General features: G+C 44.4%; 1 protein-coding gene across 1 annotated transcript in view; it reads right to left on the bottom strand.

The window, feature by feature from the left end:
* Positions 1–2156: 2156 nt before the first annotated feature.
* Positions 2157–27477, bottom strand: part of faxcb (failed axon connections homolog, metaxin like GST domain containing b) — a 79725-nt gene continuing 54404 nt past the window's right edge. Inside the window, exons 4-6 of the mRNA XM_059983169.1 lie at positions 21235–21452; positions 14679–14795; positions 2157–4898 (exon numbers count right to left, since the gene is read on the bottom strand). Coding sequence (XP_059839152.1) covers positions 4600–4898; positions 14679–14795; positions 21235–21452 — 634 coding nt within the window. The 3' untranslated portion in view covers positions 2157–4599. The remainder of the gene's footprint in view (positions 4899–14678; positions 14796–21234; positions 21453–27477) is intronic.

Here is a 27477-nt window from a genome sequence, read left to right as displayed (position 1 = left end):
TTCCGACCAGATTAGATGATGCATCTATCTCGGAGTGTGCCTCTGTGGATGACTCCTTAGGTGTAGGGGGCAATTCAGCAGACCTCAGAGTCACCTCCATAGATTCTCTAGAGTCCTTTGTCGACACAGGGTCCAAATCAGAGTCCAAATTGTCAACCATTTCCTCAGATGACAGCAACAGGAGTAGTCCTTGTCCTCCTGGGACTAGGCTCCAAGGATCTATGTTTAGGAGCTTTTCCCTGAGGCAGGACCTGGTGACTCATTCCCTCGGGCTTGGGTGCTAAGGCACCAGGATCCTTGGGCACTTTCCTTCCTGAACTAGGACCCTTTCTCTCCAGTTCCAGCATACCTCCGACTAGAGAGTGTTGGGACTCACATGGTCCTGCTGACTGCAGTTGGCTTGTCCTCCGTTGAAGGCGTGACAGGGTCTCTCGAAGGCTTTGAGTTACCTGAAGCAAAAACCTGCCCCCTCATTAGCCATTGGTCTCGGAAGAGTCTGGGGGTTGGAACACCACAACCCCCCACACACACACACCATACAATACACCAACACACACACACACACACACACACACACACACCATACAATACACCAACACACACACACACCATACAATACACCAACACACACACACACACACACACACACACACACATACACACACACACACACACACCATACAATACACCAACACACACACACACACACACACACACACACACACACCATACAATACACCAACACACACGTACACACACCATACAATACACCAATACACACGTACACAAAACATAAACACAACACACATGCTCAAATACCACACACACAACACATACACACAGACACACACAAGAACACAGACACGCACACACATACAAAACAAAACAAACATCCACTCTAAAACACACACAAACACACAAAGCACACACACTCACAACACACGTGCCCATTAACAACACACAAATAGCACACACAATATATGTAACACCCTCACAACAGACACACTACACTTACAGATGACACTCAACACACATAACAGCTCACACACACAACACACACACTACAGCACAGATACACACACAACACACACAGTACAGCACACATACACACACAGTACACATAACACCCTCACAACACACACACTACACTCACACACAAAACATACACACATAATACACATACTGTACACATACACAGCACAGACACAATTCATAACACACACACTACACTCACACACAACACAGTACACATTAACACCCTCACAATTCTTACATAGAACACACACAGACTCAACACGCACACACATACACTTACACAACACACACACAAAAGCTCATGCACACAAAACATATACAAAACATACACAAAACATATACACACACACACCAGAGACCACACATACATACATACCTCACACAAAGTGCAGACACACACAACACATAAGCACACACACATGGCACACAACATTCACAAACCACCACTCACACCACAAACAACACAAACATATGCAAATTACAACACACACAACACAAACATGTACACACCACACACAACACAATCACACACAGTATTTTTCAGGAAAGTGGCAATATCTGCCTATTGCTCTGGTAACGTTAGTATGCCTTGTGTGCAATTTGTTATAAAACTGAATGTAACTTCTATGGCCTGGGCTATGACTTTAACTCATAGGACACTGAAAATAAAAATATTTACAATAAGCTAGCACTTTGTATCTTTGAGCAAAATAGAAATGTATGCCTGTTGCTCTGAAAGCATTACATTGTGTGTGTGTGCTCTCTGTGAAGCAAGTGTATATAGCTTTTCAGACTTACCCGGTACTGTCGTGCAAATGCATGTATAGTCATCAGGAGCATGGAATGCATAAAATAAAGTTGGTCACAACTTGCCACGTAGCATTTTTCAGGAAACTGGCAAAGTGTTCCTATTGCTCTGGCAATGCTACTGTCGCTTCTGTGCAATTTCTTATAAAACTGAATGTAACTTCTATGGCCTAGGTTGCACATGGAAATAACTGATTCCAAAACACTCTCTCCTGTGGGATATTGAAAATAAAATGTTTACAATAAATCACCAGTTTGTATTTTTGAGAAAAATAAAAATGAATTATTTTTCCTTTGGAAGCATTACTTATTATTGTCTGCAATTTCTATGAAGCAATAGCACATAACTCTCCAGGCTTACCTTGTACTCTCAGGTGAATGCATGTACAGTCAGGACCACGGAACATGTAAAATAAAGTTGTGTACAATAACTTACCACATAGCATTTTTCAGTAAAGTGGCAATGTCTGCTTTTGTTTTGGTAGAATAACTTCTGTGCAATTTCTTATAAAACTGAATGTAACTTCTATGGCCTAGGTTGCACATGGAAATAACTGGTTCTAAAACACTCTCTGCTGTGGGATACTGAAAATAAAAATGTTTACAACAAGTTACCACTTTGTGTCTTTGAGAAAAATAGAAATGAATTATTTTTGCTCTGGAAGCATTATGTTGTGTGTGTACTCTCTGTGAAGCAACTGCATATAACCTTTCAGACATACCTGGCACTGATTGCAGATGTATGTGTATGGAACACATAGAGTAAAGTTGGCCACAACTTACCACGTAGCGTTTTTCACGAAAGTGGCATTGTAGTCCTAATGCTACTGTTGCTTCTGTGCAATTTGTTATCAAACTGAATGTAACTTCTGTGGCTCAGGGTGGCCACAGAATAAAAGGTTCCAAAACTCTCTGCACTGTAGGATATTGAAAATAAAAATGTTTACAATTCCTCATCACTTTGAGCAAAATAGGAATGTATACTTCTTGCTCTGGAAGCACTACTTTGTATTGCGTCTGATTTCCGTGATACAACACAATAACAGGCCCTTTGGCCCAGCGAGCCCATGCTGCCCAATTACCCCCATGTGACCAATTAACCTATTGACCTGTCCGCCTTTGGAATGTGGGAGAAAAGCAGAGCAGCTGGAGGAAACCTCTGCAGTGACTGGGAAAAGGTACAAATTCCTTAGGGACAGCGGCAGAAACTGAACATGGGTCACTGGTGCTTTGCTACCGTCCCACCCCAAATTGATCAGGGCAACTGCAACAAACCGAATACAAACAAATTCTCCGATAGTGCAACGAAATATCTTCAATAACGATTCTCTCCGAGTCATGACTTGGTAAGAGCTAAGATATAACAAAGAGGTCCAAACAAATTACTAATGGAAGTTCAAGAGCACGATGTTTACCAGTTCACACTGTAAAAGCAACAAAGTTTAAAGTGCCAAGAAAGAACCTCCATGTAATATTCTTCCATCGATTCATAAATAGTTGTTAAGTACAGATATCAGTTAAGTAGACCTGCTGCTGCCCATGCACACCGTAAATCTGAATTGAGATTTGTATGTCTGTCACTGGATGTCTGCCTTTCACAGGTAAGCTGCTGGGAGACGGCTGGCCAGCGAGGGGTCTCCCCAGTGAATGCCGTATCCACACTGCGGCAAACCACGATTTGTCATTGAAATAATCTCTCGTGCACTCAGTGACCACCTTATTCAGCACTTCCTGTACCTAATAAAGAGGCCACTGAGTGTACGTTCAAGGTCTTCCGCTGCTGCAGCCCGTCCACTTCAGGGCTCGACGTGTCGTGCATTCAGAGATGCTCTTCTACACACCACTGTGGTAACATGTGGTTATTTGAGTTACTGTCACCTTCCTGTCAGCTTGAACTAGTCTGGCCGTTCTCCTCTGACCTCTCTTATTGAAAAGGTATCATCACCAATAGAACTGCCACCCACCGTCTGCTTTTTCTCTCTCTGTTTTTGTACCATTCCCTGTAAACTCTAGAGGTTGTTGTGCGTGAAAACTCCAGGAGATCAGGATTTTCGGAGATGATCGGAACACCCCGTCTGACACGAACAATCATTCCACGGTCAAAGTCACACAGCTCACGTTTCTTTCCCGCTCGGATGTCTGGCCCCAGCCTCTGGTCTGCACGCCCCTGCCGATGAGTTCTTTGCGTTAACAACTGGACATACAGGTGCACCTGATGAAGTGATCGCTGAGTACGCTCAGAGGCGTGGAACTTCGGAAATGCCAAAAAGGAACGAAGGGCGAGCACTTTGTATGGAGACGCAGCATCAAAACCAGACGCATTAGGCACGTGGGGCTACTACACAGTGACAATTATGACGGTTCTGCTCATCGAGCATGTACATCCTATCATTTAAAAGAGTAGACTTTACTGTTGTAAGACAAGATTATCGGATATAGTACACACAAAACGCTGGAGGAACTGAGCAGGTCAGGTAGCATTTATGAAGAAGTATAAAGAGTCAAAGTTTAGTACCACTCCTTCATATTCCTTTCTACGGATGCTGCTTGACCTGCTGAGTTCCTCTAGCATTCTGTGCATTCATGTGCCAATCTGGATTTCCAGCATCTACAGAATCTCTTGTGTTCTAGGCTACTGTAAGTGGTGATGATTTGACATTGGTCTGAATGGCAATACTTGTACTGGGTGATTCCTAGTCACCTCCAGAATATATCAGTTTGAGTGCAGAAGGGACGGTGTTGACCCTTTAGCATGTTTCATTTGACCAGCTCGATATCTGTGTACTCCTCCATTTCCACATCCGAATCAAAGAGCGAATGGCCGGTCTGATCGGTGTCTGGAGTTTGTGAACAGGAAACACTGTTCTCAGTTAATTCTTCATCAAACGTTTCTGTGCGCGAGTACAAACTGAAGTCTTGGAGCGGTGTGGGAGTCAAACTGTCCTCACTGGTTTCATCTTCGTTATTGTATGAGGCATCTTCACTCTCTTCCGTCCATTCAGGCCAAAACTTGCGCCTAATTCTCTCACAGTACATAGCAAGATTGACCAGCTCATCTGTAAAACAAGATTTAGAAAGGTGTTACTCGGCTTTCCGCACCAGCCCAGCATTCAAAACAGACCCTGGTTTCACTCAGAACAAGTATTGTCATTCAGACCGCTTACAGTAGCCTAGAACACATGGTTCTGAAAAGTTTCCAGAGGAGATTTGCCAAAATGGGATTACTTGCTATTGCCAGCAGAACATTTGAGTTCCGCTAGAATGGTGGGTGCCAGTTGCGGTGACTGTTCCAGGTCCAACTACTGGTGCAAATAATTCAGGATACTACCAAAAAAAAAACCCCGAGTTCTTGTGGTACCCTGAAACATTCAGCGAACTGGACTCTCAAGCATGCAGGTAGAGCCGCAGCGGCCATTGCTGGAGCGGACTCAGGGGGCCAGACTGAGGTGGCAGGGCCCGGGCCTGAGAGTGGATAACCAGTCAGATTGGAAGTGCTGAAGCTCAAGGTAGAGGATAAACCAACGTTCAGCTCACTACTCTGGGAGGCTTCACTTGTGTCAGCGCTGAACGTGGCTCTGGGGCTGCGGCCTACAGCCATCAGGCTCCTGGACCGGCTGTCCTGCTGAACGTGGCTCTGTGGCTGTGGACTTACTCTCGGGGACTCTGGATTATTTGTTTGCTTGAACAATTTGTTCTTTCTCTTTTGCACATTGGATGCATGGTGTGGGGCTTTTGTTAATTCTGCTGTAGGCACTTGTTCTGTGACTGCCTGCAAGGTGAATCTCAAGGCTGTAAACGGCTTTCAGACTTTGGTACTTTGATTGTCTTAAATCTTGGCTTTGGAATCACAAGGGCATGTTGCAGACCTCATTGGCTCTTCACACAGCCTCAATCGTCTGGACAATACCTATGTGAGGTTGCTGCTTACTGACTACCGCTCAGCATTAAACACAATCATATCCACGGTTCTAACTGAAAATCGCCAGAACCGGGACCTCTGTACCTCCCTCTGCAGTTAGATCCTAACCGGAAGACTGCAATCTGTATGGCTTGGAAATAACTTTTCCACTTCACTAATGATCAACGCTGGTTCACCTCAGGGGTGTGTGCTTAGCCCACTGCTCTACTCTCTCTACACCCATCACTGTGTGACTAGGCACAGCTCAAATGCCATCTGTAAACTTGCTGACCAGGGATCACATACCAGCCCTCAGAGCAGGATCTGAAGTGGGAAGAGTGAGCAGTTTCAATATCCCTGAGGAGCTACCCTGCGCCCGACACATTGATGCAGCTACAAAGAAGGCACGACAGCAGCAGTATTTCATTCGGAGTTTGGAGAGGTTTGCGATGTCACCAAAGACACTCTCAAATTTCTACAGGTGGACCGTGCAGGGCATTCTGACTGGTATGGGTGGGGAGGGGACAACTGCACAGGATGAAAGTACGCTGCAGAGAGCTGCAAACATAGCACATCGGGGGCACCAGCCTCCATGGTACCCAGGACGTTTCAAGCAGCAGAGTCTCAGAAAGGCGGTGTCCATCATTAGGGACCCCAGCACCCAGGTCATGCCCTGTTTCCATTGCCACCATCAGGAAGGAGGCGCAGAAGGCTAAAGGCCCACTCTCAGTGATTCAGGAACAGACGCTTCCCCTCTGCCATCAAATTTCTGAATGAACACTGAACCCATGAACACTACCTCACTACCTCTTTTATTTCTGCTTCTGCAATACTTATGTAATTGAACTATTTCTATATATGTACCCACCGTAATTTACATTTTTCAGTTATTATGTTTTGCATTGTACTGCTGACATAAGACAACAGATCTCCTGACATGTGATAAGATGTGATATTAAACCTGATTCTGGTTCTGATTCTGTTGGACGTTGGTCATACAAAACACTGTGAGTCTGGTTTTGTTAGTTCACTGGGGTCGTTGGGCAGGGCAGGCTCTCGTGCCATTGCGTTGCCTGTTGCAGCCACCGAGGGGAGTAGTTAGTGTGGGGGAGCAGCGGACCGTGGCGGGGTTTCAGGCTGGCCCTCCTGTCGGTGCCGCTCTCCAATGTTCGTGCCTTGGATTGCCTTTCTCTGTGGCTGATCCAGCATGAGATGAGAAACTGCTGCGTGCTTGTTCTTAGAGAAACACGGCTCCAGTTCACCACCCCATGCATCATCAATCTACAGGCCACACGGACTTGTGTTGATATTATTTGGTGACTGTATGTGATGGATCATAATTACGTGTGCTGTGTGTAGCTATATGTACTTGTGTTTTGACCTTGACCCCGGAGGAACAGTGACTCATTTAGATGTATACATGTGATGGCTGAATGACAATTAAACTTGAACTTGAGCTAAAGCGAAGATAATGCTTAAAATCAACATATTATTATCAAAGAAGGCCGTTCAGCCCATTCACTGCATACGGCTCCATTTCCAGAAACAAACCAATTATTTTCCTTTGCGCCATTCTCGTTCCCTTTCAAAGGCTGTTTGACTCAGTTTCCAACACCTTCACAGGTAGTAAATATGCATTCAGAAGCTCTTGCTGGTACACTATGCACCCTTGCACTTAGTGAGTCTATGATCACAACCACTCTGAGATTCATCATATCCCCTTTGAGAGGAGAATAAGCACCTAAAAAGAAATGGCATACAAGCTAGGGTTGTTAAGGAGGCCTCCGTTAAATCTGAGGATTGAGTTCAAGTGCGGTGAGGTAACGTCAGACCACACTTGAAATATTGTGTTCAGTTCTGGAAGGGTGTGGAAGGTTTAGAGAGGGTGCAGAGGAGAGTTACCAGGATGCTGCCTGGATTACAGGGCACACGTTACGAAGATAGGTTGAGAGGGCTAGGACTTACCACGTTGAAGCGAAGGAAGAGGTGATTTGATGAGCTGATAAGAGGCATAGATGGAGTGAATAGCCAGACACTTCTCCCCTGGGCACTTATGTCTACAAGGGGGTATGAGTTTAAGGTGATTGGAGGATATTAGATGTAATTCTTTACTTGGCGAGTGATGAGTAGGTAATACCCTCTGCCAGGGATGATGGTTCAGCTAGGCGCATTAGGGACATTTAAGAAACTTTTAGATAAGTACATGGATGATAGAAAAATGGAGGGCTATGCAGAAGGGAAGGGTTACATTGATCTTAAGTTACAAAGTTGGCATGGTTTTGTCTGTTCTTTATAAAGGCAAATGTGATGTGGGTTTGTGGTAGAACATTCTATTACTGGCCTGGTGCTCAGCCCAGTCACCATTATAGCTTCTGGTTCCGGGTAAACCCCTCGCATTGCTCACTGGGAAATGAAGTTCTGTATTACACAACACAGGCACAGCATCGTGGGACGAAGGACCTGCACCAGCCAGTAGTGCTCTAAGTCCAGTGCTGACTGAGGGCTTCCCGCCCAGTGGGTGGTGTGAGCGTGCAGCGGGCTGCCAGTGGAAGTGGTGGACGTGGAGAGGATGTTTCCTACAGTTGGGGAGTCTGTGATCAGAACTTCAGAATAGGACATCGCTTTCGGACAGTGATGAGGAGAGTGGTGAATATGGGGAAGTCACTGCCAGATCTGCGGGTGTAAAGAAAGTGGAGGGTGATAGTTTCTTGATTAGTAAGGGTGTCAAAGGTTACGGGGGGAAAGGCAGGAGAATGTCTGATGGTATTATATCATTACACTAACTTAAGAGAAATGCATGAAAGCTAAATACTGTAAATTCAAAAATACTGTTAAACACTCAGTACATCAGAGAAAGGAACAGTGATGTTTCAGTCCAAAAGCTATCAGTAGTTCTACTCAGGGTGCAATGGAGGAAGAATACTTTTACCCATTTGTAGTGTTGTTTCCTTGCTGGTCAGTCTTAGAATCAGAGTGTCGTGCAGGATAGAGACAGATGCTTCACCCACCATCCTCAGGACATTTATAAACATTAGCTGCATTGAATCTCAAAGTAGTATATGGTAACATATGTGTACTTTAATAATAAATTTAGTTTGAACTCTGTGTAGCTGAGTGCATTGGTAGTTTGCCAGTCTTTGTTCATACATAGTTTTCAAATGACAGATCTCTCTTCATGTCAGGTTGGCATAACATCGAGACTTTAAATAAATATTCCAACACAAGATTTCTCATTCACCAATACCAACAGCTTACTAAAGGATCCGATTACAAATAGTTTCAAAGCTCATATTTTGAAAAATATTTTTGCCTCAGCTTGTAAGATAAAGAGGACCAAAAGTCCTCATATTTCTAAAGTGGACGTGGTTTCAGAGATTTATAAAATAAACTTAACAATGTTTTTTAACTTTAACAACTTCTAAACCCTATATTAATTTGTATATTAAATAAATAGAAATTATAAATACATAAATTTAGAAACATCCCTCAAGACCTACTCTCAACGATTCAGGAACAGCTTCTTCCCTTCAACCATCAGATTTCTGAACAGTCTGTGAAGCCATGAATACTACCTCACTATCTATATCCCTATCTATAATTTCAGTCTGGTTCTCTTTCTCTCTCTTTCCCCCCCTCACAACAATCTCCCCCCAGCCCTACCTTTCTTTCTCTTTTATTTCCCATAATTCTCCACCTTCCCCCCCCCGAGCCCATTTCCCTCCAGCCTATCACTTCCCAGCTCTCTACTTCATCCCTCCCCCCACTTCTTACCCCCCCCCCACCCCGACCATCCCATGTTACTTCACTTCTGATGAAGGGTTTCAGCCCGAAACGTCGTCACTACCCCCTCCCGTAGATGCTGTCTGGCCTGCTGAGTTCTGCCAGCATTTTGTGTTTTGATTTAATACTACCTCACTATTTATTTAGTAATTTACAATAATTTATCTTTGTTATAGCCACAAAACAACACATTCCATGTCACATCACATCCCTGCTTCTAATTCCGTGCTTCTTATATCATAGTGCGGTTATTTTCAGATATTTCAGTTTTACAATGCACTTCACAATCAGAATCAGAACCAGGTTTAAGAATACCGGCATATGTCATGAAACTTGTTGGACATTTCATTTCAAATTTAGCTATGTGCATAATGACATGTAATTTCAACATTATTGATCAAACTGTAAGAGATTTGGGAGTTCCTTGGAGCAGTAGGCAAAAGCCAAACTATTTTGCTGAAGCACCACCTCGTGGAGATATGGAGAATTTCAGGGACTGGATAATAATGGCAGTGACTCATCTTTGGCACTAGCATGGAATCTGGTAACCTGGATCAAAGATCAAGGATCAACTTTATTCAGCATACACACTTACATCTATTAGGGTTTTGCTGCAGTGTGTAGGCATGACATGTAACAAAAACAAAATTCATCGATAATAAAGAATTATATACAAATAAATTGAGGTTTAAGTACAGATATACAAACGTTTGTAGAATAAAAGGTGCATAAGTACATATATACTAGTATATTGTGTATTTACAATGTAAATATCATTATAAAAAGTTGCTTTAAGTCTTTACAATGCAGAAGAGTGACTGAAATAATAAATAAAAGTAGTTGGATGGGGAGAGCAGATTATCTGCCTGGGGAAGACACTTCTAAAATGGTATCATCAACACAATATCGTCTCCTGTACAAATGTGAAGAAGGCTCCTTGTAATTATGATGTTTGTTTAAAGCAAATTAAATAAACTAGTATATAGTGAAAACATTAATAGTCTCAAAGTTTCTAAAAAATTTATGCGGAAACCTGGTGTCAGTCCATTTTTGATGCAAGAGATTGAGGAAATTTTGGTATGAGATAAAGTTATTTTCATTGCGTGGTTGAGCGAGCTAGGCAAGTTTTCTTTGGAACGAAGGAGGATGAGAGGTGACTTGATAGAGGTGAAAAGATAATTAGGGACATTGATGGAGTGGAAAGTCAGAGACTTCTTCTCAGGCCTGAAATGGCTAATATGAGAGAGCACAACATCGTGGAAGTGCATGGGCATGCGCTTTGATAGAAGAGATGAAAGAGTTGCCTATTTTCTAAATGGAGAGAAAATTCAAAAATCTGAGGCACAAAGGGACCTGAGAGGCCTTGTGCAGGATTCCCCGAAGGTTAATTTGCAGGTTGAGTCTGGGGCGAGAAAGGCAAATGAGATGTTAGCATTCATTTCAAGAGGACAAGAATATAAAAGCACGGATATAATGTAGAAACTTTATAAAGCACTGGTGAGGCCTCACTTGGAGTATTGTGAGCAATTCTGGGCCCCTTATCTAAGAAAAGATGCGCTGAAACTGGAGAGGGTTCAAAGAAGGTTCACAAAAAATTAGTCCAAGATTAAGCAGCTTGTCGTATAAAGACCAATTGATGGCTCTGGGACTATATTCGAGCAACACGCACAAAATGCTGCAGGAACTCAGCAGGTCAGGCAGCGTCTAGGAAAAGAATACAGTCGACATTTCTACTGACCTGCTGAGTTTCTTCAGGAAGGAGACTGGGGCCAGGAGGAAAACTGGATCAGCCATGATGAAATGGCAGAGCAGACCTGATGGGCCAAATGGCCTACTTCTGCTTCTATATCTTAAAGTCATTGGACTAAAGCATAGGGGGAAATTAGGAGTAGTGTTTTTTTTTGCACAGAGAGTGGTGAGTGCCTGGAACATGTGCCCAGGGATGGTGGTAGAGGCAAGGGCATTAGATACGTTTAAGAGACTCTTAGGCCGGGTTCTTTAAGTTCTCATACCAAGGGAGTCAGGATTGGGGTAGTGGGGATGAGCTCCAACTAAATACTAAATGCTCCCTATGGTGTGCGTCTCAAATGGCCTCTGACGAGGCCTCTGACAAGTCCAGCTCCTGACCTTCACATGTGGCTTAGCTGCTCAGCCCTGCAGAACAATTTCTGCTGACAGGAGAACGGGCAAAGGTGTGTTACTGGCCCCTTAAAACCAGTCACTTCGAGCAGATGCGCTCATCGACATACTTTGTTTATCTAGAGACACGGCACAGAATAGGCCTTTTGGGCCCTTCCAGCCTTGCTGCCCAGCCAGCTCTGACTTAACCCCAGTCTACAAGTTACAATAATCTACTAACCGGTACACCTTATACAGTGGAAGTTCCTTACACAGCATGCCAGGATTGGAGTCCTGCTACTCTGCCGTGGTGGCTCCGCTGCCTTACGGCTACACCCTCTCACGGGGGAGGCTTCAGGGGCAAACCCCGAGGGATGTTCTGGAACTGGAGCCCCTAGGTTGAATTCAACGCTGACTGGCGACTCCTGTGCCGCCGCTGATGCCAAGCTGTACCAGCCTCTGCCGCTGTTTTGGATTCATCAGTTGTGCGGAGAGGGGGAGCCTGCTCTCTGTATCGTACTGCCCTGGCTTGCGGATCACGTAGACAGCTGGGACGCAAGCCCCAAGGTTGACCCCAACCAATGGAGGGCCTAAAACGTAGGCTCATGGATGAAGGAAAAATGGAGGGTTATGTGGGAGGGATGGGTGAGATCGATCTTGGTTCAAAGGTCGGCACAACGTTGTACAGCTGTGCTGTACCTTTCTAAATTTATAGTCAACCAGGATTTCCTCGCGCTTCAGCCTCAATTTTGCAAAACTGGTTGTAGGCGGGTCATATTCTGTATGGAGGTCGGTGACCAGTGGTGTGCCTCAGGGATCTGTTCTGGGACCCCTACTCTTCGTAATTTTTATAAATGATCTGGTTGAGGAAGTGAAGGGATGGGTTAGTAAGTTTGCTGATGACACAAAGGTTGGAGGTGCTGTGGATAGTGTGGAGGGCTGTCAGAGGTTACAGCGGGACATTGATAGGATGCAAAACTGGGCTGAGAAGCGACAGATGGAGTTCAACCCAGGTAAGTGTGAGGTGGTTCATTTTGATAGGTCAAATATGATGGCAGAATGTAGTATTAATGGTAAGACTCTTGGCAGTGTGGAAGATCAGAGAGGTCTTGGGCTCTGAGTCCATAGGACACTCAGGACACCCAAGGCTGCTGCGCAAGTTGACTCTGTGGTTAAGAAAGTACACAGTGCATTGGCCTTCATCAACTGCGGGATTGAGTTTAGTTGCCGAGAGTTAGTGTTGCAGCTATATAGGACCCTGGTCAGACCCCACTTGGAGTACCGTGCTCAGTTCTGGTCGCCTCACTACAGGAAGGATGTGGAAACTATAGAAAGGGTGCAGAGGAGATTTACAAGGATGTTGCCTGGATTGGGGAGCATGCCTTATGAGAATAGGTGGAGTGAACTCGGCTTTTTCTCCTTGGAGCGACAGAGGATGAGAGGTGACCTGATAGAGGTGAACAAGATAATGAGAGCATTGATCGTGTGGTTAGTCAGAGGCTTTTTCCCAGGGCTGAAACGGCTAGCACGAGAGGGCATAATTTTAAGGAGTTTGGAAGTAGGTACAGAGGAGATGTCAGAGGTAAGTTTTTTATGCAAAGAGAGTGAGTGCGTGGAATGGGCGGCCAGCAATGGTGGTGGAGGCAGAAACGATAGGGTGTTTTAAGAGACTCCTGGACAGGTACATGGAGCTCAGAAAAATAGAGAGCTATGGGTAACCCTGGGTAATTTCTCAGGTAAGGACATGTTCAGAACAACTTTGTGGGCTGAAGGGCCTGTATTGTGCTGTAGGTTTTCTACGTTTCTATGTTTCTAAAATCTTGGGTTGTTTATTCTGGAGCAGTGGCGGGTGAGAGGAGATCTGACAGAGATCTATGAGAGGTGTAGATAGAGTAGGCAGATACTAACTTTACCCTAGGTTTGAAATGTCTCATACAAGAGTGTGTGCATTCAAGATGAGAGGGAGTAACTTCAAAGGAGATGTGAGGGGCAAGTTTTTTTACAGAGGGAGAGGTGGGTGTCTGGAGTGCACTGCCTGGGGTGGTGGCAGAGGTAGGAACATTTTGAGAGGCATTTAAATAGGCGTATGAACGTGAGGGAAATGGAAGGACGTGGACATTGTGTAGTCAGAGGTGACTTGTTTAGTTGGCCAATTGATTACTAATTGATTTGGTTTGCACCACATTGTGGGCGGAAAGGCCTGTTCTTATGCCGTGCTGTTCTGTGTCCGATGTTTTGAGCCAATGAGGGGAAACCGTGGATTGGTGCATTTGGATCCTCAAGAGGTTTTCAATAAGAAGGGAGGCTGGCGAACGAGGTAAGTAGACCAGAGGAATCTCACATCGCTATTATATGAATTGAGAATCATTTCACAGATTTTGTACCAACAAAGAGACTTTTTTCAGGTTGGCAGGCTAAGATTATAGGGGTAGCACGGGGATTTGTTCCAGCCAGTCAGCCCTGTACAATCTATAAGCTTTTTCAGCTATAACATTAGCTACAGTTGTGTGGATTTTTATCCCAAAGCTGACTACCTTGTCTTGTTTTTCTTTTGTTAATGTGGTCGTCGTTGTTGCTTGTGTTGTTCTGCTGAACATTCCAGGCATGCTGGGTCGGCATCGGTAGGTGTGGGGAACTTTTACAACAGTTATTACCCCTCGAACATCAGGCTCTTGAGCCGGAGGGGATAACTCCACTCAACTTCACAGAGCCCAGTGTTGAACTGTTCCCACGACGTATGGACACTTTCAAGGAATCTTCATCTGATATTTATTGCTTGCTTGCTTGTTTGTTTGTTTGTTTGTTTGTTTATTTATGTTTTTCTTTTCAGTTTATCGTCTTTTGCACATTGGCTGTTTGCCTGTCTTTGTACTCACTGTGAATACCCACAAGAAAATAAATCTCAGGGTAGAGTATGAATGTACTTTGAACTTGCTGTTACCTTGGGTGTGTTGGCTGTTAATTCAGATGATGCATTTCATGATACATTTTGATGTACATGTGATAAATAGACCCGAATCTAAATCTCAATACTTCTCACCTCTGATCAGCCTCTCTGGTCTCGTTCCAGGCAGAGTCCACATTGCCTGAGCCAATTGCCCAAACACAGCCGCATCAACTGTGGACAGCCTAGGGCCCATGAAGTACTTCTTATCACCTAGAAACATCGAACAAAATCACTTTAGCTTCCTGGTGGGAGGGTCCCAACCTGCAACGTCAACATTAACCCCTCCACAGTTACCACCTGCTGAGGATCTCCAGCATTTTCAGATTGTACTACCGACTTCGATCTGTCTGCCCGTTGCTAACGTAACGCAAGCACTCAGCAGGGATGCGTGCTCCGCTCGGCCCAGAGCTCCCTTCTGGAAAACGCTCTTAAAACAAAAACCTCACGCCATCTTAAATAGTTCTTCCCCCAGGGAGTTAACTTGGTCAATAGCCCTCCCACCCTCAATCACTGCAGTGCACTGTCACCGCTTTTTATAATGCTGTTACATTGTAAAAGCATGATTGTATTTACATACAGTTATGCCATACCTGTACTTTAAACTCTAACTTTACCGTTATAGAATTCTTTATTCTTATCATTATTGGACGTTGTATTTTGTTGCATGTCATGCCAACATGGCGCAGCAAATTCCTGACAGTGGATTCCCGTCAACTGGGACACATCGATTGGTCCAGCACATTTTGGCCCAATTAAGTGGCGGCCCCAATTAGCCAAAGTTTCATGAAAGTAGTTAAAAAGGTATAGAAAAGACAAACTGAGTAACACACTATGTATTCAAATGAAATACAGAAGACATTCGAACACTGCCAATAGTACTGCAGTACTATAAAACTGTGTATTTATTCCTAATACTTATTGTCGAAGGAATTCGTCCACCTCACATCCTTTTGACAGTAAATTAACAAAATCAGTGCAGATTTTAACCCAATGCGGATAATAGACTGCTTTCATACAAACTGTCAACGATCGCATCCTCCAAATCTTCAGTTTCATTGTAACATTCAAGATGATTGTCAATGCAGCTTTCCCCCGCTAGCCGAAGGTAGAGTGTTCCCATGAAACGGGTCGTAAGCCGGGATGTCGTAAAGTGAAGAAGCAATTGCCATTTATTTATATGGGGAAAATTGGTGAGCGTTCGCAGACCCAAAAGAATAACCTACCAAATCATGCCAAATAACACATAAAACCTAAAATAACAGTAACATATAGTAAAAGCAGGAATGATCTGATAAATACACCGCCTATATGAAGTAGAAATACTTTTCTGCGATCATTGCAGTACAGTACTGTCCACCATAGAGAAAATCTCACTCAAGTGCTCTCAGCAGAAACACTCAGCTCAAGTGCACACGGCAGCACTCTCGGCCGAAGCACTCTCCAGTAAAATTAATCCATGAAGCTGCCAGATGAAACCAAATAAGAAATACTAAATAACACATAAAATACACCGCCTACATAAAGAAGAAATAATGTATATACGGTGTAGTTTCACTTACCGGAATTGGGAAGACAGTGAGGACACTGATGATGGTGTGTTAGGCTGAGTTGTCGGAGGTTGGGATGGTGGGACACTGGGGTGTCATCTCATCGTCGTCTGTTTCCATCCGGGCAGGCAGGTCACCTTCTTCTATGTCTGCCTGCATCGATGTCGAAGGTCGAGTATCGTCGTCTGCTGTGGCTGATGTGGAAGGCTTGGAAAACGACAGTATGCTTGACTGCTCAGCCCCGCGCATTTTTCTATCGTACTCTTCTTTGTAAGCACTCAAACCATCCTGCAAATATGCCCTAAATCTACATACCCTTTCAAGATGAAAGTCATACTTTTCTGCAATCATTGCAGCGTTGTCAATCACAGCGAAAATCTCATGCAATTGCTTCCCGTTCAGTTCCTGGACGACTTCACTTTCGGGCTGTTCGCTACTGCATTCGGTTTCGATTGTTATCCTTTCCTCTGCAATTGCATCAGCTCTTCATCTGTCAGTTCTTGGTCATGGGAACTCTTTAACATCATCTTCGTCAACTTCCACAAACCCAGCCTCCTTAGCCAAACTCACTATTGCTGTATTTACTGTTGATGGTTTGAAGTCTTTAAAATCGTTCACTGCTTCGTGACACAGTTTCCTCCAAATGCCATTTCTCATCGAGACTGTTAGCCTATTGGGAGCATCGCCAGTGTTGGCGATTGCCAGTTTTATATTGTACTCTTTCCAGATCTCTCGCACAGATGCTTCAGAGTTGCCCTCTCTGTCAATGGCACTTACAATCAAACACATCACATTTTGTGTATTGTAAGCCTTGATTGTGGCTATTAGGCCTTGGTCACATGGCTGCAGCAATGATGTCGTATTCGGCGGTAAGAACACAACACGAATGTTACCGCCAGACTCGGTAATGCCAGGTGGATGAGCAGCACAATTATCGACAATCACAAGGCACTTATTATCGAGGTTATTTTCTCTACAGTATTTTTCAGCAAAGGGACTAACGTATCCACTCATGTGCTCAGAAAAAAGCACTTGGGTATTCCAACCACTTGGACGTGAACGGAACAGAACGGGAAGTGTTTTCTTATCAACGCCTTTAAGTGCCCTCGGATTTTCTGAATGGTACACTAGTAGAGGCTTAAGGACAGCATCACCAGTGGCGTTAATAATAGGCATTAGGGTAAACCTGTCCTTCAATGCCTTGTGCTCCTTAGCCTGTTTTTCTTCTATTGAAATAAATGTCTTGCTCGGCAATTTTTTCCAATAAATTGCAGATTCATCACAGTTAAACACTTGCTTATACGAATAACCACCTTCTGTAATTGTTTTCTTCAGTTTTTCTGGGAACTTTTCAGCAGCTTCAGCCGAAGCACTCTCTCCAGTAAACGTTAAACTATGAAGCTGCCCTCGCCTCAGAAACCCATCAAACCACCCGTGACTGCCTTTAAATTCCACTTTCACAACACTTTCATCACCATCGTCCAGTGCTTTGTTTCAGCTTATTAAGAAGACTGACTGATTTCTCCTTAAGTATAACTTAATGGAAAACAACACTCTGTACACCCATCCATCCACTCAAGCAACAGACTTTCCATTTTATCCATTACTGGATGCCGACTAAGAGAGATCACTTTGCTACGAGCAGAACCTACAGTAACATCGGCAACTTTCAAAATTCTTTCTCTCTGCGTATAAATAGTGCGAATGGTGGACACAGGCAAGCTCAACGCGCGGACAATGTCCTTACTTCGTTCCCCACGATCGAAACGCTTAATTATGTCTAGCTTTACGTTAAGTTTAACACCCTTACGAGCTCTTTTAGGCTTTTCCGATACAGGTACCTTAGAACTCATCTTGCTAATGGATGCACAAAATAAATCGACGTACAGTAAAGCTCAGATGCTCACAGGCACGTGTTTAAGCAACCGCGGCTAAGTGCAGTTCCGGGGGAGGGGCTTGGCTGCTTTTTTCACGCGCTGCCTTTCTTCGTAACAGTGAAAACACCTTCTCTTAGCAAAAACAGGTAACTAATGTAGGTCTTTCGTAACAGCAAGTTGACGTAAAGTGAACGTTCGAAAAACGGGGGACGCCTGTACCTTCAAATTCTTTGTAGTTCCTAACTTGTTGAAGTGGTGAAATCATTTCATTTCACTCCAAACCGTTTCTGGCATCTGCAAGCCTAAATGCTTGAAACTGCAGTGAGCAAAATGGTTCTGAATTGTCTCACTGCTTATTTCACACCAACTGTCAGTGAAAATGCAGGAAGTTTGAAGTTAATAACTCATCTCCTTCTACCTTAGGCCACGAACTTATCAATCACCTCCGCTGTGGACCACTTCTACAAAGAAGGATCCGTGTGCTCCACGACCGCTGGACTAAGTGTGTACATGTAGGAGGGGACTATGTTGAAAAATAAATGTGCTAGGTTTTCTAAAACTGACTCCTTCTACCTTAGGCCGTGAACTTATCAATCACCCCTGCTGTGGACCGCCTCTACAAAGGAGGGATCTGTGTCCTCCACGACCGCTGGACTAAGTGTGTACATGTAGGAGGGGACTATGTTGAAAAATAAATGTGCTAGGTTTTCTAAAACTGACTCCTTCTACCTTAGGCCACAAACTTCTCAATTGCCCCTCGTACAACGTTGCGTCCGACAGCCTCACAAAGCACACATGACTGACGCTCCTGCCCCAATTAAGCAGCGTAGCATCCCAAATAAATGAAGGGAATCCCGCCCATGTTCTTGACTAGTTTTTGTTCTTTTAGAGTGTCCCAAGTAAGTGGTTGCCCCGATTAACCGACGGCCCAATGAACTGGAATCCACCGTACATGCATGGCTAAGCACATCTCAAAGGCCATTTATAAGTTCACCGAAGACACCACTGTTCTGAGCAAAACCTCGGGTGAGGAACGAGATAGGTCGGCTGACCCAACAACAGCTTTGCATTTATAGTCAGGAGAACCAAGGAGCTCCAGGAAGGGGATGCCCTCATTGAGGGGTCAGCGGTGGGATGGGTGGGCAGCTTCAAGCTCCTGGTGAACGGCATCTCAGAGGATGCATCCTGGGCCCAGCGTGTTGATACAATCATGAAGAAGGCACGTCTGAGTATGTCACCAAAGACTCTTGGAAATTTCTGTATACAGTCGGCCCTCCTTATCCGCGGATCAGGAAAACCCGGAAGTTCTCTCTCCAGCACTCGTTGCTTGAGCATGTACAGACTATTTTTTCTTGTCATTATTCCCCAAACAATACAGTAGAGCAACTATTTACATAGCATTTACATTGTATTAGGTATTATAAGTAATCTAGAAATGACTTAAAAGTACAGGCAATCCCCGGGTTATGAATGAGTTCCGTTCCTGAGTCCGTCTTTAAGTCGGATTTGAAGTCAAAACAAATACATCCGGTATTAGTTAACGTCAGTTAGTAGATGTTTTTCTTAGTATATAGTACATATTTTACCTCTCTAAGCATATAAAACTTAAGAAACATACATATTTCAATAATTTAACCATTGCATTGCTGAGTAATAATTGTAGCTTTCATTGGGGCAGGGCCTTTCATATGCTCCATTTAAATAGTTCCGATCGTTGAATGACTGTAGCCTAACGCTTTTCCAAAGACCGATGACGTTTCACCTCTTTCTGATCGCTTTATTACTTCCACTTGATTTTCAATCGGGATCGTGATTATTTTCGTGAACAGAAACACTGCAGATTCAGAGCTAATGTCAGGGTCCTAATGTCCACCGCACGGAGACATGTTAAATAAAGTCCAGGGTTCCGCTGGGTCCTAAAGACCATGGCACTGAGACAGGTTAAATAAGGGACTTGAGCATCTGTGTTTTTTGGAATCCGCAGGGGGTCTCAGAACGAATCCCCCACGGATAAGGAGGACTCACTGTACACTCTGGTTACATCACAACCTGGTGTGGGGTCTCCAATGCTCAGGATCGCATGGAGCCGCAGAGAGTTGTAGACTCAGCAAGCTCTATCACAGGCACTACCCTCCTTACCATCAAAAGGCAGTGCATTAAAGGTCTTCCAAAAGACCCATTCACAACCCACAAACAGGTAATGCCAAATCACTCACTAATGGGAGATGTGGGGGCCGGTCAGTAGACAAGATGTAGAAACAGAAGAGTATCTATAGATGGGGACACACAATGACCATCAAGAACTAAAGGGCATAGACTAAGAGTGGAAGGTGAGATATTGAAGTGGATCTTGAGGGGGAGCTTCTTCACAAGATGGTGGTGAGAGTCTGGGACAAGTGGTGGATTCAGGTTCAATTTCAACATTTAGCAGAAATTTGAATAAGAACATGGATGGGAAGGGGGTGGAGTTTCATGTGCTGCTCAATGGGACTAGGCGGAATAATAGTTTGGCATGGACTAGATGGGCCGAAGGGCCGGTTTCTGTACTGTACTGCTCTAATTGCATTTATAGAACTCCTACCAAAGAGTCTCAAAGGCGTTACCACAAGCAAATCTTTATCAATGACATATATGTAAGTGTTTGTGTGTGTGTGTGTGTGTGTGTGTGTGTGTGTGTGTGTGTAAAGGTACTGGAAAAGGGCCAGTAGCATCGTGAAGGATCCCACCCACCCAGCCCATGGACTGTTTGCCCCACTCCCATCAGGGAGGAGGCTGCATAGCATCCACACCAGGACCTCCAGACTCAAAAACTGTTACTTTACACAAGGAGTAAGGCTGATCGACACCTCCACCCACTCACCCACCCCTCCACACCCCCAGGCACCACTACTTCATCATTTCCTGTCAGAGTCACCCTATGTACAGATGCTCCTGTGCCTAGGTCACTTTCTGTACTGTACATACATTCAATGTACATAAGCTATCTTATATATTTATATTTATTGTGTTTATTCTTTATCTTATTGTGTTTGTATATGCTGCATTGAATCCAGAGAAACAATTAGTTTGTTCTCCTTTACACTGGAAGTGACATGAAACAATCCTGAATCTTGAATCTCTTATATCTTTCACATCGACCTGAAAACAAACTAATATTGGTCAAAGGCTATTTCTGTGGACTATATTGTAAGCACTATATGACACTAAAATAAAGGTTTGTCTCACCCAAGATGACTGAAAGTGCTCGCATATCCTTTTCCATTAAGGTATATATTTCTTCCTTCGAGAAGCGGCCAATGCCATGACCATAGATTTCCCGCTTAACAATCCCTCTTGTTAGGTGACACAGTATCCATTTCAGAAAGCCACTGAACGGACCTGAGACAGACAATATTTTTCCAGTCTCGTGGAGATTGTCAATCCATTGACAGTACACAATGGCCCTATAATATTAAACAAACAAAGTCACCCTCATGAATCACCATCATTTGAAGCATGGATAAAGAGCTTATGCACATTCCTTACCCCCTCGATCTTTATTGGAGATAAGGTATCCCTGAGGGGTGGTGAGATGGAGTTTGGCATCCCAGGTTATGAATGGATAACTGTAGAACTTACACATAGGCAAACCCATTGATCCACTGTTTGGGAGATTCATGTAGTCTCTTTCAAAGAGGATCTTAGACTCGACTCTGATGATGGTTAAGGCATATTAAATGTTGCTGCACTGGAAGTTTGTGAAATTGGGGGCAAAATTCTCCAGACAATTCCTCACAAACAAGAGAAAATCTGCAGATGCTGGAAATCCGAGCAAAACACACAAAATGCTGGCGGAACTCAGCAGGCCAGGCAGGGTCAATGGAAAAGAGCACAGTTGACGTTACAGGCTGAGACCTTGCCTGGCCGGATGAGTTCCTCCAGCACCTTGTGTGTGTTGCCCAGAAAGTTCCTCCTCCATTTATAGACGTACAGCATGAATCAGGCTCTTCAGCCCCACTGGTCCATGCTGTCCAAGGTGGCATCTAAGCTGGCCCCATTTAGTCGTGCTTGGTCTACAACCTTCTAGAACCTCTCCAATCTGTGTACCTGTCAAAATATCCTCCGGCGCCACATGGCACTGTAAAATTTAGCACAATGCTGTTACAGTGACATGAGTTCAACTCCAGCACTGTCTGTTATACACCAGGATCTAGAAACACCATCACAGGGAGCCACACCTCTGATTAATTCCCAACCTCAGCCAGAAGCAACGGCAAGATATTCTAACAGAAGAAGGGGAGTCAGGGTAGAGAGAAATGAAGTCACTTTGTGGAAAGTTGAGGACAGTGACTGGAGTGGCAGAATATACTGGGACAGTTTGGGACAGCTTCTTCCAGTTGGCTCTGAGGCTCCTGAGCACCCTGTTGCCACCCAGCACCCATCATTTACGGCAGAGCCAGTACTGCTGTATATTTAACTATGTGCCGTATATGAACTTGATGTCAGCTTGTACATCTACAGAATATTCTTGTTATTATGTGTTAATATTATTTTATGTGCTGCTTGTGAAATATCACATGTATTGTGTTTTACTCCTTGGTCCCAGAGGACTGTAGTTTCATTTAGCTGTGTACATGAGTACAATTGAATGTCTACAGTCATTCAACTTGAACTTGAGCCAGTTCTGGTGCCTGATTATCACTCCCCTGATATTTTTCACCTTGAACACTCTGAAATACAACTGCCCAGGTGTTTTGAATGCGTCCTCTGTTGTCAAATGCAGCCAGAGTTCGTTCAGAGCTCCAACTGGAAGTCAAACTGATCTCGTTAACACCTCGTTTTGTAAGTGTGACACACACAAACTGCTGGAGGAGCTCGGCAGGTCAGGCAGCACCTGTGGAAATGAATTAAGAGTCGACACGTCAGGCTGAGACCCTTCATCCGGACTGTTGAAGGTCCTGATAGTCTCGGCCCAAAACATTGACTGTCTACTCCTCTCCGTAGATGCTGCCTGACCGGCTGAGTTCCTCCAGCACTTGGCTTGTATTGCTCTAGATTTCCAGCATCTGCAGAATCTCTTTTTTTGTGTTTCATAAGTCATTTCACCTTGTCCTGCTCTCCCCAGGGATTAGAGTACAAATAGCTTCCATCACACCTTCTAATAATAAGCACTTTATTGATCTCGAGTGGGAAATTCTTTCTTTACAGCAGCAACATTTAAAAACCCACTTAGCAGTGTGCAGACTTCCCTAATAATAAAGCACAGAATAATAGTATACACAATAATAATTCACTAATGTGCAACAATAATGTACGAAATAATAGAACAGAGACTGTTGTACTATGATGTGTGTTCCCTGCCGCACAAAGATGCTCGTTTGTTGTATATTGTACATGCTTATTGCATTTGGTAGGAAAGAGTTTCTGTCCTAGCTTATTGCACAAGCAAATCTAGGTTGCAATAACCATTAATGGTTACAGATTTTTTCAAAAAGTCGAAACATACATGAAAAGGCGATGCCTGCATCAACAACCAAGACAGTCCGGGGAGGTGGTAGGGAAAGCCCCTGAGTGTCTCCACACTTCCTGCAACAGAATAGCATGCTTACAATTTACTAACCCTAACCCTACGTCAGAGGACCCGGGCGAACATCATGTGGTCATGGGGGGAATCTGCAGTCAGTGACACAAATTGAACCTGGGTCACTGGTGCTGTAAAAGCACTTTGCTAACCATTACACTACTGTGTGCCGTTAATTATCCTTGAAGGTGCAAAAGGTCTGACGGGTAAAGTATATACTCTGGCCCCTATTTCTTGCAGCCAATGGCTGACATATATAAGCCTTAAACATCAAGGAACTTATTTCCACCCTGAGAAAGTAGGGGCTTGGTAACTAATCCGTCTACTGAACAACTCCTCTGTGAAGCCAACTTGAGCCTTCCATCCAAAAAGCCTGTTACCGATCAGAGCAACTCACCCTTTGCCCCCTTCAAATATTTCTAAGTTTTCCTTCTACTATATATATCCATTTTCCTCTTGAAGCCGCACTAAGCTTGTTGCCAGGTGCTGAAGTTCCAGATTGTAACAGCAGTTGACATAAAGAAGTCCTCCTTCTTGCCAGTAGCAAGGCATCAGGCTGTTGGCCTACGGAGAATTTACTAGGCCTAGAGGATCATGGGGGCTGATTTCTAAACTTCATACAAAGCCAACGAGGTCTGTCACCTTCTTCATTGATGCAGTCGAGAATGCAATGGTGTGCAAAAGAGTTGTTTAAATTCCATCAGTAATCTCTCAGGGTTAAAAGATCAAAGTGCAAAGTAAGTTCATTATCAAAGAACATATATGTCACCACATACTAACTTGAGATTCATTTTCTTGTGGGTATACACAGTAAATACAAAAACACGATATAATCAATGAAAGACCACATCCAATCTGATGGACAACAGCGAAAGTGCAGAAAGTAAACAACAAACTGTGCAAGTACAAACATGAAGAGAAGAAAAATAAGAAATAATAATAATAAAGAAGCAATAAATACCATGAAGATGAAATGACGATCCCTTGAGAGTGAGTCCATTGTTATGGAAACAGTTCAGTAATGGGACAAGTGAAGTTATCCCCTCTGGTTCAGGAGCGTGACAGTTGAAGAATAATAACTGCTCCTGAACCTGGTGGTGTGGGACCTGATGGTTGAGGGGTAATAAGTGTTCTTGAACCTGGTGGTGTGGGACCTGATGGTTGAGGGGTAATAACTGTTCCTGAACCTGGTGGTGTGGGACCTGATGGTTGAGGGTAATAACTCTTCCTGAACCTGGTGGTGTGGGACCTGATGGTTGAGTGTAATAACTCTTCCTGAACCTAGTGGTGTGGGACCTGATGGTTGAGGTAATAACTGTTCCTGAACCTGGTGGTGTGGGTCCTGATGGTTGAGGGGTAATAACTGCTCCTGAAATTGGTGGTGTGGGATGTGATGGTTGAGGGTAATAACTGTTCCTGAACCTGGTGGGGTGGGAACTGATGGTTGAGGGTAATAACTGCTGCTGAACCTGGTGGTGTGGGACCTGATGGTTGAGGGGTAATAACTGTTCCTGAACCTGGTGGTGTGGGACCCGATGGTTGAGGGGTAATAACTGTTCCTGAACCTGGTGGTGTGGGACCTGATGGTTGAGGGGTAATAACTGTTCCTGAACCTGGTGGTGTGGGACCTGATGGTTGAGGGGTAATAACTGTTCCTGAACCTGCTGGTGTGGGACCTGATGGTTGTAGTGTAATAACTGTTCATGAACCTGGTGGTCTGGGACCTGATTGTTGAGGGTAATAACTGTTCCTGAACCTGGTGGTGTGGGACCTGATGGTTGAGGGTAATAACTGTTCCTGAACCTGGTGGTGTGGGACCTGATGGTTGTAGTGTAATAACTGTTCATGAACCTGGTGGTCTGGGACCTGATTGTTGAGGGTAATAACTGTTCCTGAACCTGGTGGTGTGGGACCTGATGGTTGTAGTGTAATAACTGTTCATGAACCTGGTGGTCTGGGACCTGATTGTTGAGGGTAATAACTGTTCCTGAACCTGGTGGTGTGGGACCTGATGGTTGAGGGTAATAACTGTTCCTGAACCTGGTGGTGTGGTACCTGATGGTTGAGGTAATAACTGTTCCTGAACCTGGTGGTGTGGGACCTGATGGTTGTAGGGTAATAACTGTTCCTGAACCTGGTGGTGTGGGACCTGATGTTTGAGGGTAATAACTGTTCCTGAACCTGGTGGTGTGGGACCTGATGATTGTAGGGTAATAACTGTAGCTGAACCTGGTGGTATGGGACCTGATGGTTGAGGGGTAATAACTGTTCCTGAACCTGGTGGTGTGGGACCTGATGGTTGAGGGTAATAACAGTTCCTGAACCTGGTGGTCTGGGACCTGATGGTTGAGTGTAATAACTGTTCCTGAACCTGGTGGTGTGGGACCTGATGGTTGAGGGGTAATAACTGTTCCTGAACCTGGTGGTGTGGGACCTGATGGTTGTAGGGTAATAACTGTTCCTGAACCTGGTGGTGTGGGACCTGATGGTTGAGGGTAATAACTGTTCCTGAACCTGGTGGTGTGGGACCTGATGGTTGAGGGTAATAACTGTTCCTGAACCTGGTGGTGTGGGACTTGATTGTTGAGGGTAATAACTGTTCCTGAACCTGGTGGTGTGGGACCTGATGGTTGAGGGTAATAACAGTTCCTGAACCTGGTGGTGTGGGACCTGATGGTTGAGGGGTAATAACTGTTCCTGAACCTGCTGGTGTGGGACCTGATGGTTGTAGTGTAATAACTGTTCATGAACCTGGTGGTCTGGGACCTGATTGTTGAGGGTAATAACTGTTCCTGAACCTGGTGGTGTGGGACCTGATGGTTGAGTGTAATAACTGTTCCTGAACCTGGTGATGTGGGACCTGATGGTTGAGGGGTAATAACTGTTCCTGAACCTGGTGGTGTGGGACCTGATGTTTGAGGGTAATAACTGTTCCTGAACCTGGTGGTGTGGGACCTGATGATTGTAGGGTAATAACTGTAGCTGAACCTGGTGGTATGGGACCTGATGGTTGAGGGGTAATAACTGTTCCTGAACCCGGTGGTGTGGGACCTGATGGTTGAGGGTAATAACAGTTCCTGAACCTGGTGGTCTGGGACCTGATGGTTGAGTGTAATAACTGTTCCTGAACCTGGTGGTGTGGGACCTGATGGTTGAGGGGTAATAACTGTTCCTGAACCTGGTGGTGTGGGACCTGATGGTTGTAGGGTAATAACTGTTCCTGAACCTGGTGGTGTGGGACCTGATGGTTGAGGGTAATAACTGTTCCTGAACCTGGTGGTGTGGGACTTGATTGTTGAGGGTAATAACTGTTCCTGAACCTGGTGGTGTGGGACCTGATGGTTGAGGATAATAACTGTTCCTGAACCTGGAGGTGCAGATGATCTTTTATCAACTCAATAAAAATAAATTAGGGACAGTACAGCAGCACACCGGTTAGCAAAACCCTATATCTGAGCTAGCAACCCAGGTTCAATTTCACCACTATCGGCGAGGAGTTTGTAGGTTCTTTCTGTGGCCATCCGTGTTTCCTCCAGGTGCTCCAGTTTCCTCCCATATTCCAAAGTTGGTTGGGTTAGGAGGTTAATTGGTTTCGAGTGAATAAAGGAGCGGCACTGGCTCGTCGGGTCAAAAGGACTCATTATCCCGCTGTATCTCTAAATAAAAACAAAATCTTCTCCGATTCAGAGAAGTGATTATTTCAGAATTATTTCGGGAACACACTGATCAACCTGCAGGTTGTCTTGATGCAATCATCCACATTTGCTAATCTTTAATGTAACTGATCACGCAGTGACCCAAATTCACAAATCTATTGTGTTCACTTGTGACCTATATCTACTACAGTATAAATGCATGAGTTACTGTGGAGCTGCACACACTCAATACTGGAGGAAATCAGCAGGTCA

The sequence above is a fragment of the Hypanus sabinus genome, chromosome 10 (assembly GCF_030144855.1).
Source record: "Hypanus sabinus isolate sHypSab1 chromosome 10, sHypSab1.hap1, whole genome shotgun sequence".
NCBI classification, from domain to species: Eukaryota; Metazoa; Chordata; class Chondrichthyes; order Myliobatiformes; family Dasyatidae; genus Hypanus; species Hypanus sabinus.
Note: the sequence above shows the minus strand (reverse complement) of the source record. Positions and strands in the feature narration are given on the sequence as shown.